The sequence below is a fragment of the Chiloscyllium plagiosum genome, chromosome 18 (genome assembly GCF_004010195.1).
Source record: "Chiloscyllium plagiosum isolate BGI_BamShark_2017 chromosome 18, ASM401019v2, whole genome shotgun sequence".
Taxonomy (NCBI): Eukaryota; Metazoa; Chordata; class Chondrichthyes; order Orectolobiformes; family Hemiscylliidae; genus Chiloscyllium; species Chiloscyllium plagiosum.
The window spans coordinates 51,108,188-51,121,030 of record NC_057727.1 but is presented as its reverse complement, the minus strand read 5'-3'; the positions used below and the strand labels follow the sequence as shown (position 1 = coordinate 51,121,030).

Sequence of the window (12,843 nt, the reverse complement as noted above, 5' to 3'; positions counted from 1 at the left end):
GAATTTAGAATAAACTTAATTATTTGAAAACCAGCTAAGGAGCTGTTCCAATTCCTGTGACATCTTATAAACACACTCTTTGGCAAAATGTAAATTCAAACTCAGGTTCTTACAGGCAGGAGGAAACAACGTCCAAAGAGTTTTCAGAGAGAAAGCCAGTCAGGAACCATCTGCTGAAGCTTTGAACACTTCTCTCTTGGCTGCAGCAGCTTCTGACTGCCAACTAAAACCAAACCAAACTAGAAAAACCTGAACTGGGAGAACTACCCACTCTCCTGCCATTGTCAAAGTACACAATTTGTCACCTCTGCCTTTACCACCTCCCTTGAAAATAGCCAAGGACAAAAATAACCTTGTTAAAGTCACAGCATTGTCACAATCATGTATGTCCAGTAATAAAAAATCAAGTAGGATTGCCACCCAATGATCTCAGAGTACTCTCCCAAACATGAACCCAGCATACAAAATGCTCTGATTGCTTCCCTTTTTATGAAGAGCTTACTGAAAGCAAAATTATAAATAGAAATATAACAATATGATTAAGATATAAGCTAATAAGCAAACTTAAAATATATTTTAAAGGCGCATTTTTTAGTCATTCTGGAGAAATATAACATTCTACCAATAGGGTTCATTTTTCAGGGCCAGTGAGGTTGTTCAGAAATTTGAACATACCAACTACTAAATCAGTTACACATTATTCAACAAATGTTTTCATAGTTAAGATAAATAGAGTTAAAAAGGCTAGTTCTCATCAACTTGGTGAATTCTACTCTTAATTTAGTGGTGCCTCAATCCTTATCATGGACAGCAACTTCTGGATATCTGTGCTAAACTGTAGGTGTGTGGAATCCAGAAGTGTTTGCCAGTTTCAAAGGAATAATGGTGAACATTGACAGTCCCACCGAATCTGTGGCATTTAAATATTCTAAAAAAAGAGCAGAAAAGATGTGTGCTAGCTAGATTTAAAAACCTTTGCCTCCTAAGGTTTTCACTAACAGCAAAATTATTTTCTTTCTTTCTTCCAGGTACAGGCATTGAGCACACTAGAACAAAATCTCATGCTTAAATGTTTTATGTTGCAGTTAATGACACAGAAGAAATTGGTTCTTTGAATACTATTAATATTACGGATCCTATTACAACCAAGATCGTAGTCTCTGACCTTGACACCAGCAGCAAGTATAAGTTCTACCTGAGTGCTTACACAAGGAGTGGACCTGGGAAACTTATTACAGAAGAAGGAACAACAGTTATGGAAGGAGGTAAGACAACGATGGTTGCAAATTGTAATCTATCATAATGAGTGATTGTTTTTGAAATACTTAGGCGTAATTCAAGGATTTTTGAGTTGGTGATTATTAAAATCTCAAATATCCTTTGCACATAATGAATTAATCTTTCTATACAATATAAAGCATTTGGTACCAACATTGCATTCTATTATACTGAAACAAGAGTTTTATTTTATTTGTCTCACTCATTTTGTTTAATCTATCATTTCATTAAAAATAGCAAATGAGAATAGGTAAACTAGGGACACAACAATACGTCAATTTTTTTGTAAAACTTATACAGAGAATTCCAATATAATTAAAATACAAAAGTCTGTTCCATAAAATTGGCAAATGCTATGAAGAAGTATTCTATAACTATTGGTATTTTTAAATCTGTGAAATAACAACTTTGCATGAATATTACCTGTGACCACCTCACAGCGTGGATCATATTTGCTATTAGCAAGAGGTACAGCACAAAATGCTAGCTGTACAACAGAACCTAAAATAGGTGATTGCAGTGGATGAATTAGTCCTCCTTTTTCAAAGCTGTTTGGATTCAGGGACTGACAGAAAGAGAGAGAAATTAGGTGACCACAAACCTATTATTCATAGTGGAGTGAGTAAGCATTTGAACAAGTATGAGCTGTCCAAAGTTATTTGTTTTGGTTCTTGGAAAAACCGATCATTCCTGACTAATCGAGTTGAATTCTTTTTGAAGTGATCACTAATTTGCAGTGGATCCGGATTCTCTATATGGGGGTGAAGCATTTAGGAATGAGTACAAACAGAATGCAAGATAATATTTTGACAAGAACTTGTCATTTGTTAATAGTAAGGAAATGTGAGGTTATACAGACGATAGCTTTTTACTTTTCCATATTTTTGATTGTGGACTGAAATGGGAAAAAGTATTAGTTCTTCAAAAAAGGATTGTGGAAGGGATTGTTGCACCTTTTTTTTCAAAGTAAGTTATCAGATAATCATTATAAGTAATGCTTGTACTGGTGATGATCAAGCTGTGGGAGTAGTCTAGTTGCTGATAAGCCAGAGCTAAGGCGTATCTATAAATGGAGACTTGGTCAACAACAAGTAGCTGATTGGACTGGTTAGGAATGGTGACCATTCAATAATTTCAAAGGGGCTCTGCATGCCAGCAACTATGTAATTGGCTTCGAGGTAGCTGTTCAACTTGTGTGGGTGTGAATGTTTAACTTATAAACTGTCAGACGTCCTGAAAGAAAGGAGCTATTCTTTTCTCTGAAGTAAACACCATCAAGCCTGAAGAAAGCCAGTTTATTTTCCCTCGACAGTTGCCGTTAGCTGTGGTTCTTGTCTAAAATTATAGCTCAGTGTGAACCAGTCAGCCTGTGTCTTCTGGGAGAAAGTGAGGACTGCAGATGCTGGCGATCAGAATCGAAGAGTGTGGAGCTGGAAGAAGCACAGCATCCGATGAGGATGCCTAGTCAGGCAGCATTCGATGAGGAGGAGAATCAACGTTTTAAGCATAAGCCCTTCATCAGAATGAAGAGTTTATGCTCGAAACATTGATTCTGTTCTTCATCGGATGCTGCCTGACTGGCTATATTTTTTAAGCACCACACTATTTGACGCTGTGCCTCCTGCAAGCAAGTGAAAGTACTTGGAGAAGGAAGCTCTAAGAAAAGCAAAACCTGACAAATCAAAAGACAAATCTCAACAACCTCCATAGACACATACCATTAAATTGCCATCTCAGTCTTTCCATTCCACTCAGGACACCAATCTTTTTAAAAATTATTTTGTCTGTTATCTGGTTAGCCGATGAGACAAGTCTTGGTTCCTTGAGATCTATACCAGAGCCTCCACTTTCATTAGATATTGTGATGATTTGAATTTAAGGTTAAGACTTAAACATCCGTAATTCAAATTAATGCTAAATTTAGCAAATTAGAGCAGGCAGTTGCAATGACAGACTAAGTGAGCAGACAAAATTAGAGCAAATGGAGTTCATTCTTAATCAAGTGTGAAGTCAGTTGAGGAAGACAAATTAGAATATTTTCTTAATATGAAGCGCAGAGGAGCTATGGATTTACAAAGGATTTACAGATCATTAAAAGATACATGGCTAAAAGAAAATGTTGCCCTTTACATTAAGGAAATTAAAGTGAGAATGTTATTCTTAATTTAGAAAGAGCATTCTTCGATTCTCTCTGGAGATCTACGTTCAGTTTTGGATACCAAGAGCTGATGTGCAGAGTTAGAAGGTCTCCAGAGCCACTTAAAAATGACAGACAGGACTTGATTCATATATCCAATTTTCATTGGCATAGGATAAGGATATGAGTCATAAACTCATATCCTGCATTTCCAATCTTGTGGTCTCCATTGCAAGATAAATAATTCCTAGTCCCCTGCAGCCTCTGTGGCATCAATCTAAATTTACTGTGACTTGAATTTCATGATCTCAAAGGGGTTGTGTACCATATTCTAGATTCAGGAATCTTTTGAAAGGTAACTTCAAAACGTCTTAGACTTGCCCCCTCCAAGCCAACTTGTGCCCCCTATCTCAGTAGACCCTAAAACTTCCCTTCATTTCATGTAATTTGGATTTCTATTTACCCAGTATATACAGGTCGTACTGCCATAATGTGCATTTCATCAACACAATTCGCTGCAATGCAATTAGCGAATAGGGGACACAATTTCTAAAGCACAACCTTTTAAAACGTGTGTTCGCTGTAGCACAATCGCATCACCAACAATGAAAAGTGTTATTTGTTGCTGTGGTTCTGTTCGCCGAGCTGGAAGTTTTTGTTGCAAACGTTTTGTCCCCTGTCTAGGTGACATCCTCAGTGCTTGGGAGCCTCCTGTGAAGCGCTTCTGTGGTGTTTCCTCCGGCATTTATAATGACCTGTCCCTGCCGCTTCCGGTTGTCAGTTTCAGCTGTCCGCTGTAGTAGCCGGTATATTGGGTCCAGACAACAGAACGAGGACATGCCACAACCCAAAGGACTAGCCACACTACCATACATCAAGAACATCTCTGAAATGACAGCCAGACTACTGCGACCACTAGGACTTATAACAGCACGCAAACCAACAGCCACTCTCAGACAACAACTCACCAAAACGAAGGACCCGATATCCAGCATGAGCAAAACTAACGTAGTGTACAAAATCCCATGCAAGGACTGCACAAAACACTATATAGGACAAACAGGAAGACAGCTAACGATCCGCATCCACAAACATCAACTAGCCACGAAACGACACGACCAGCTATCCCTAGTAGCCACACACGCAGACGACAAGCAACATGAATTTGACTGGGACAACACTACCATTATAGGGCAAGCGAAACAAAGAACAGCCAGGGAATTCCTAGAAGCATGGCACTCATCCACAAACTCCATCAACAAACACATAGACCTGGACCCAATATACCGGCCACTACAGCGGACAGCTGAAACTGACAACCGGAAGCGGCAGGGACAGGCCACTATAAGTGCCGGAGGAAACACCACAGAAGCACTTCACAGGAGGCTCCCAAGCCCTGAGGATGTCACCTCGACAGGGGGATGAAACGTTTGCAACAAAAACTTCCAGCTCGGCGAACAGAACCACAGCAACGAGCACCCGAGCTACAAATCTTCTCACAAACTTTGAAGTGTTATTTGTATTGCACGATTCTTGCATAGCACAAGGTCACACAGGAATGTGACTATCACGCTATAGAAGAAATGACTGTACTATGGACTGAACCAATGAACCTTGTACTATCAATAGCATGTGTGAAACTGCTAGAAAATCATCAATTCGTATTTTCATTTTTTTTTAAAAGAACTGTTTCTTAAAATTCTATAAAAATGTCAATCAAACAGATTATTGAACTTGTAATGACAAATATCTTCAGCACTTCACACCTGCATCTTGTGCAAATTAACTTTGAGATATTGAGAACTGAAATCACAGAAAACAATTATAACCTCACCAAGGTATCGATCAATCAAAATCTGCACTTCATCACATCCATTCAAACAAAATCACTCTCCTGATCTCTTTAAAAGAGTCTGGGGTCATCACCAACTTCCCCAGAGTAAATTAGGGGCAGAATGGATTATTTTCGACCAAAGAGGTCTGCCAAGTCAGAAAATTTCTTGACTTGAGCTACCTACCTTAAAAGCGAAAATCTGTCAGATAAGGTCTATTAATCTTCCAAAGAATAAAGTGCATATTGATCATCATTATATCATTGTTTAAAGTCTTAATTTATGAAGCAAGGCTTGTAATCCTTGTGTTCAAAATGCCAAAGGGAATTGTTTAAAATGAGACAAAATTTTACAGTGCAGTAATGAAAGTCACATTTACATTGTGATGAGATCAGGAACAAGATGGTAGAATCTTCAAATTAGAATTAAGTAAACGAAAGCCAGAAAATATGTTTTCACAAATATTGTAATGAATGCTAAGTCAATTGAATTTTTTAAGACTGAGATTAGAATATCTTTAATGATATCAAGGAATGATGTACAGACGAAGTTAAGGTACAGATCAGCCATGATTTAATTGAATGGTGGAGCACGCCAGAGGAGCTCTGCATTGTGATGTATCCTCTTGTAACCTAGAGGAAAACAATCAGTTAAGAAGCAGAAATCCTTGAAAATGAATGTGCTGATCTGTCTGGAACTCCATTTTGAAGTATACAAAATGAGTCAAAGTGGTACGTGTCATTTACAAGTCTTACTGGTTTGCTTTCTGGACATTCAGGAGGAAACGTACAATTTTTATAGCAAATGACAAAGGTGATTATACACAGGGGAGGAAAAATAAATTGTAAGCTGCACAATATAAGGTAATCAAATACCCCATTCATGCTCTGGTTGCAACTTTAACTTGGGTTTTGAATTACATTGAGTACAGTAGTTAAATCAAAGTACATATTGTCCTGAAAACATAATACCTCTCATTCTTAATAGACTAGTACGGCTGTACTTTTGTGAGGCAATCTGTTTTCAGTGAATTCTGCAGTCAGCAAACATTATTTCTTGGGGCATATAACACTATGTTCAACTCAAATGGAAATATAGAATTTGTACAGTAATCAAATTACAGCCGAAGGTTATGTAAAAATGACTGAAGCAATTTCAGAATCTTATTCATTGATTGGAAGAAAAGTTTGTTAGTAGTCTTCAGGATAATATTCCCAAATAATTACCAAGGAGACAATTCTGTAAATTTCTGCCCTTTCATTTTAATTTGATAATTTTCTACTGCTGAAATCATTACTTACAACTCCATTATATTTAATTATCTGGATCAAATGTTCAACCTCAATGTACGAACTTTTAGCACTTTATACAAGCCGGCATACTGAGGCTGCTTATGTTAACTAATTTCAGATAGATCACTTAATGCACCTGGCCCTTGCAAAGTGGTTAGTTCAGCAATAAAGCAAGATCAAGACAGTTGGTGGAGCTACATTTTGGGCTGTTAAATCATTTAGCAGCAGCAACTTAGTTAAATGCTGTTTTTTTTAACCCTGAGTAAATTCAAATATTATGTGTTCAAATGTAAAAAAAATCACAATTCTAATTCTACAAGGTGATATATGATATTGTTTCCATGCAGTTGCTTCTATCCATGTTAATAGGAATTGGGTGCAGTATTTCATGGTGAACACTTACAACCAATAGGCCGTGATTTCTTGGTTCATTTAAGACTGAGCATAAAACATTAAATACATTTTTTATCATCTTTACTGTAGTTTTGTAAATTCTAATGACTATTTCATTCCACTTCAGCACTAAAGAAATACTGTTGCACATTAGATTAAATGACACAGAACATTCCAGATGAGATTTTGAAAATTAAGCCTTTGTTCCAGTTAAATTGTGAAGCCAAAAGAATATCTATTATTTGAAATACCAGATCATTTTAAAAGTAATAAATGGCAATTATGCAAATGTCCTCACTTCATGATGTAATACAGGTCTGCTCAGTTGTAAGAAACCGGACTAGTTCGATGAGCAAATCTTTCTTGGTTCATTTATTTCCTTTGATCCAAAGTAGCCAATGATATATCAAGCCTCCTGCCATGTCAAGGCAAGTCAGGAAAATAATAATTTCTCAATTTGGAATATGGCCTCTAAACTGTGGGTGACTCATAAAACAGCAGTTAGACAGAAACCATGCAGAAATAGACAAACTATTCCCTTTGGGAATCTATTTCAAGAAATAGCATGAATATAATGGGGGTGGCCTGGTGACTTACGAGATAGAAATGCTGCCTCACATCACCAGGGACTCGGATTCAATTCCAGCCTCAGGTGACTGTGCAAAGTTTGCACATTCTCCCTGTGTCTGTGTTGGTTTCCTCCAGGTACTCCGGTTTTCTCCCACAGTATAAAAAGGTGCAGATTCGGTGGATTAGTCTTGCTAAATTGCAGATAATATCCAAAAATGCCTAGTTTAGATGGATTATGGAAATGCAGAGTTACAGGGCTAGGGTATGGGGGTTCAGTCTTAGTGGGATGCTCTTTGGAGTGTCAGTGTGGACTTGATGGGCCAAATGGACTACTTCCACACTGTCAAGATGCTACAATCTGTGATTCCATAAATGGGATGATTATTATTTTGAGAGGTAAGCTTGAGTAGCATTCTAAAAGAAACGCACCTACAAATGTTCTAAAAGGAGTCTGGAAGAAATATTCTCAAAACAGAAATGACCTGTTTGTCACTGTATCTGTTCTTGCAACAATGATGAGGTCTTTAAAAAAAAGGCAACTACTTTCTCCTTAAGATTGAAGGCAAATATTTCACAAATTGTTGACCAAGTTTTTTTAACCATATAAAAATGCAATAAACACGATACACTGATTTACATCTTTTTTTGTTGTTTGAGTGTGTGCATGCCCTGTGGAATAATGCATATATTGCTACATTTCCTTGTCATCGACCCTAAAGAGTAGCAACTGCAACTATCAGATAATGCAAATCAGGAGTGGGTTACTCACAGCATAGACTTATTCCCTGTTCAGAAAATTTTCTGCATAACAAGCAATTTACTCATAACAATGCAAAAAAAAGTACAAAAGTTAATATTAAGAAGTAGGTGGCTTTGCAAACCTGGGCTAATTACTGCAATTCTAGTGAATTGGGTGCAGCATAACCTGTAATGTTTATAATGTGAAATTAACAACAGATGATAAAATACCAAAATATGTTCAGTGAAAAATGAATCTGTTATAGATCATTTGGATCCTTTCAAATTGAGAACAATAAGTGGCCCTGCAGATGAGAAAATTCTTTGCAAATTTCTGATATTGTTGCTGAGACATTGAAAGCTGAAATAAGTTGTAAAATATTTTTAAAAGCAATGTGAAGTTAAAACAATGAACAGTAAAAACACAATGTCATTAGACCATGTTGTACAGTCCATATAAATGGAACAACTAATCCCTGGAACCGTGCAAGTAATTTCACCACAATAATGTGAACACAAAATATACAAATCTGGTCGTCCACTCCAGATTGAAACTGCCTCATTTTAATTTTCAAATAGAAAGGAATATCAGAGATACAATGGCAATGATGTGGGGGGATGGTGGGGTGTGGGGTGGGGGGTTGACCATGCAGGTTGTGACAGTGAAAATCACTATCTCTCCCTGCCTCACCCACTTTCTTGATTTCTGCCACAGTGCAAGATTGGTAATGGAAGTGTTCTGTAGTTCCATTCTCCTCCTTTCCATACCCCTGCTACAGAGCATTACTGCACTTCATTGACCGAAATCCTCCAATACAAGAGACCACCAAACAAGCAGCTTATACCTACTTTATTTTCGTACTGTCTAGAGCACTACTTGCAGTACTGCTCCAAGATCCTTCAAGCCATTTTCAGTACTGGCATCTACAATTGTGACCTACAAGAGATCAACCTGAAAAATGTGTTGCTGGAAACCTTTTGGGCATAAGCCTTCTTCAAGATTCCTGAAGAAGGGCTTATGTCCGAAATGTTGATCCTCCTGCTCCTTTGATGCTGCCTGACCTGCTGCGCTTTTCCAGCAACACATTTTTCAGCTCTGATCTCCAGCATCTGCAGTCCTCATTTTCTCCTAAGAGATCAACCTGGACTTGCATGCAACAAGAAGTGATTGTATAAACTCAGTTTGAACTTTCACTGCAGCACTCAAATGTTGGGTGGTTTCTGCCTGAGCTGTGGAGGGAACTGATACATGAACCATCAAATTTTGCATCATGGCAGGCCTGCAAGTGTTCTTATGTATCTGGCCACTGCTTTCATGCCCAATGGAATGGGCTCCAATCTTGATGAACCCTGAACAGAAGGTGTACCAAGTTGGGCTCGATGCCTCTGTCCTCCTGATGAGTAACAGTAGGGTCTGTGGAAGATCTGTCAATGCACCAAGCATTTCTCTGTGCTGACCATCGCCATTTTCCTGTAGAGAGAGGAACCTCAATTATCTGAACATCAATTATCCGAATTTCGATTATCTGAACAAGATTGCAAGGTCCCAATGCTTGGCTAAACTGTGTTATCCTGCATTCGATTATCTGAACATTCAATTATCCAAACAAAATACTTCCCATCCGTGTCATTCAGATAATAGAGGTGCCTCTGTATTATCCCTTTTAAGCTCTCCTCTGAGCCTTTTGCAGCAGAATGAATCTGTTGTCTCTTTTTCTACTTAGTAGGCATGTACACAATACGTTCCTCCATATTGTGGCTGCAACTACTTACAAATGTTGTCTCTACATGACCCTGGGCATTGTCAGCATCTAATCTCAAGGTTCAGTCCTTCCTCAGCCTTGTGATCATCCTCCAAGTTTTCATACTGAGGCATGACTGACCGGCCAAGTGATGGTTCTTGACCATGTGAAGGCATACATGCACAAAGGGAAGTTGAGCTGAGGGAAAGCTGGGTAGATGGACGGCAAGAGGTGCATGGTTACACTGTTGTCAGCTTTCAATATAACGCAGATTATGGTTGAGGTTCAATTAGAATTTAAGAAGTTGCATAAGCCGGATGGCTTCATTGATGATGGTTGCCATGATCTCAGTCATGTGTGTACCAATAATCCTAAGTACAGTCTTCTCCAATGAGGTGGGGAGTTACAAATGTGCCATCAGTCTCTGAGCTGCAGCATTCTGCTATCAGAATGTCGGTGAGTGGATTGTCATGTGTTCAGTGACATGGCTAAATATTTAAAAGTAGATGAAAGCTGTGAAATATAAATGTGAATGTTGCCACTGTAGTTGGGTGTCCAATGGATCTTTTGAATGTCAGGCTGGAAACCTAATCCCTTGACGTTGTTAATGGGTGAATGATGATGATGCGAGCAGTGTGTAAAATTAATGGTATAGTTAGTAGAAGATCGCATTTTTACCATTTATTCACCAATGTTGCATTTTTACCAACATTGTATCATGGTTATCAGAACCAAGCTCTTGACATTGATCTTCATGCTATTGTTTTCAATACGTTCACATGATTGAATTGAATTGAATTTATTGTTGCGTGTACTGGGGCACAGTGAAAAGCTTTGTCTTGCGAGCAATACAGGCAGATCACAGAGTTAAATAGCAAACATAAGTAATTAATAGGTAAGCATTGGCAAAAACAAAAACACAGGTACAGGCGAATGGTCAGAGTATGAGAGTCCATTCAGTATTCTAACAATAGTAGGGTAGAAACTGTTTTGAAACCAGCTGGTGTGTGTGTTCAGGCTTCTGTACCTTCTCCCCGATGGTTAGGTTGTAGAAAAACATTGCCAGGGTGGGATGGATCTTTGAGAATGCTGTTGGCCTTTCCTTGACAGCGACCTGGTGGGTGGATTCTATAGATGGGAGGTTGGCCTTTGTGATTGTCCGGGCCGAGTTCACCACTCTCTGTAACTGTCTCCGATCTTGGTACAGTTGCCAAACCAGGTAGTGATACATCCAGACAGAATGCTCTTGATGGCGCATCTATAAATGTTGGTAAGGGTATTCGCCATCATGCCAAATTTCCTCAGCTGCCTGAGGAAGAAGAGACATTGTTGGGCCTTTGTAACCAGTGCATCCACATGAAGAGTCCAAGAAAGCTTGTTGTGGATGACCACTCCCAGGAGTTTGACACGCTCCACTCGCTCCACTTCTGTGCTGTTAATGTGGGGGGTAAGGTAGGGGCGGGGAGGAGGGGGCAGGGCCTGAATAACATCCCGCCACAAGTCAATAATGAGTTCCTTTGTTTTGCTGGCATTGAGAGCGAGGTTGTTCTCAGTGCACCATTTTTCCAGGTCTTACACCTCCCATCTGTAGCCTGTTTCGCCGCTATCTAAGATTCGACCAACTATGGTGGTGTCATCAGCGAACTTGTAAATGGCATTAGTCTGGTATTTGCTGACATAGTCATGGGTGTACAGTGAGTACAGTAGGGGGCTGAGTACGCACCCCTGGGAGCTCCAGTGTTGAGTGTTAGTGAGGATGAAACATTGTCCTCAATCTTCACTGATTGTTGCCTGTGGGTCAGGAAACTGAGGATTTATTTGCAGAGAGTGGGGATTAGTCCGAGATCACAAAGTTCGGTAATCAGTCTCGAGGGGATAATAGTGTTGAAGGCTGAACTTTAGTCAATGAGGAGGATTCTTGCGTAGCTGTTCTTGGTGTCAAGATGTTCTCAGGAGGAGTGAACGGCAAGTGATATGACATCTAACGTGGATCTGTTGGTCTGATAGGCAAATTGGAGTGGGTCAAGAGTAGACGGCCTCACCCTTCTAGAAAATTGGCATCCTGCCTCATTTTTCACCTCTTGTGGCTGATGTGCTGCATCTGAGAACCTGGCAGTCCTCCCTATTGCTCGGGGTACCAGTGCTTCAGTTTATTCAAGAACAGACAGTTTTCCACATCCACTTTCATCAATAACTGTAGCTAGAGTAATCTACTTTAACACATACAGCGTTTGGAAGTGCAGCAAATGTCAATTGGTGCGAGCCTAGATCCTCTGCAGAGCTTGCAGGCTCTCAGCAGCACATTCAGCACTGCACCACACATCACAATTACAGAAATGAACAGGCAACACAAAATCTGTGCACTATCTGAATCAATTTAACTTGGTATTGGATGCTGTACATTGTGAATTTAATAGCCATTGAAAAGCTACATTGAGTCTGTAACTTTGGATTTTCCTACATTTACTTCACGTCAAACAATAACAAAAAAAGACACAAACTTCCTGTCTTTATTTGGACAAAAGCACATTGTTTAAGAAATTCAGAATTATTCAATTCTACAAGCATCAGGAATATGGGTGACAAACTCAGAGCATGGATTCGTACTTGGAACTATGATGTTGTGGCCATTATGGAGACAGGGGCAGGAATGGTTGTTGGATGTTCCGGGGTTGAGATGTTTCAAAAGGAATGGGGAGGGTGATAATGCTTATCAGGGATAGTATCACAGCTACAGAAGGGAGATCTCCAAGGATGGTTTGTCGACAGAGTCAGTATAGGTGGAAGTCAGAAACAGGAAAGGAACAGTCACTTTATTGGGAGTTTTTTACAGACCCCACAATAGCAACAGAGAAACAGAA

The 12,843-nt window shown here is 39.2% G+C and overlaps 1 protein-coding gene across 11 annotated transcripts in view; it reads left to right on the top strand.

The window, feature by feature from the left end:
- chl1b (cell adhesion molecule L1-like b) overlaps nt 1-12,843 on the top strand; it is a 712,521-nt gene that overhangs the window by 603,535 nt on the left and 96,143 nt on the right. For all 11 annotated transcript variants that reach the window (XM_043708376.1, XM_043708384.1, XM_043708378.1 and 8 more), the window contains one exon: nt 1,086-1,265. In XM_043708376.1, the coding sequence (XP_043564311.1) occupies nt 1,086-1,265 (180 nt within the window). The remainder of the gene's footprint in view (nt 1-1,085; nt 1,266-12,843) is intronic.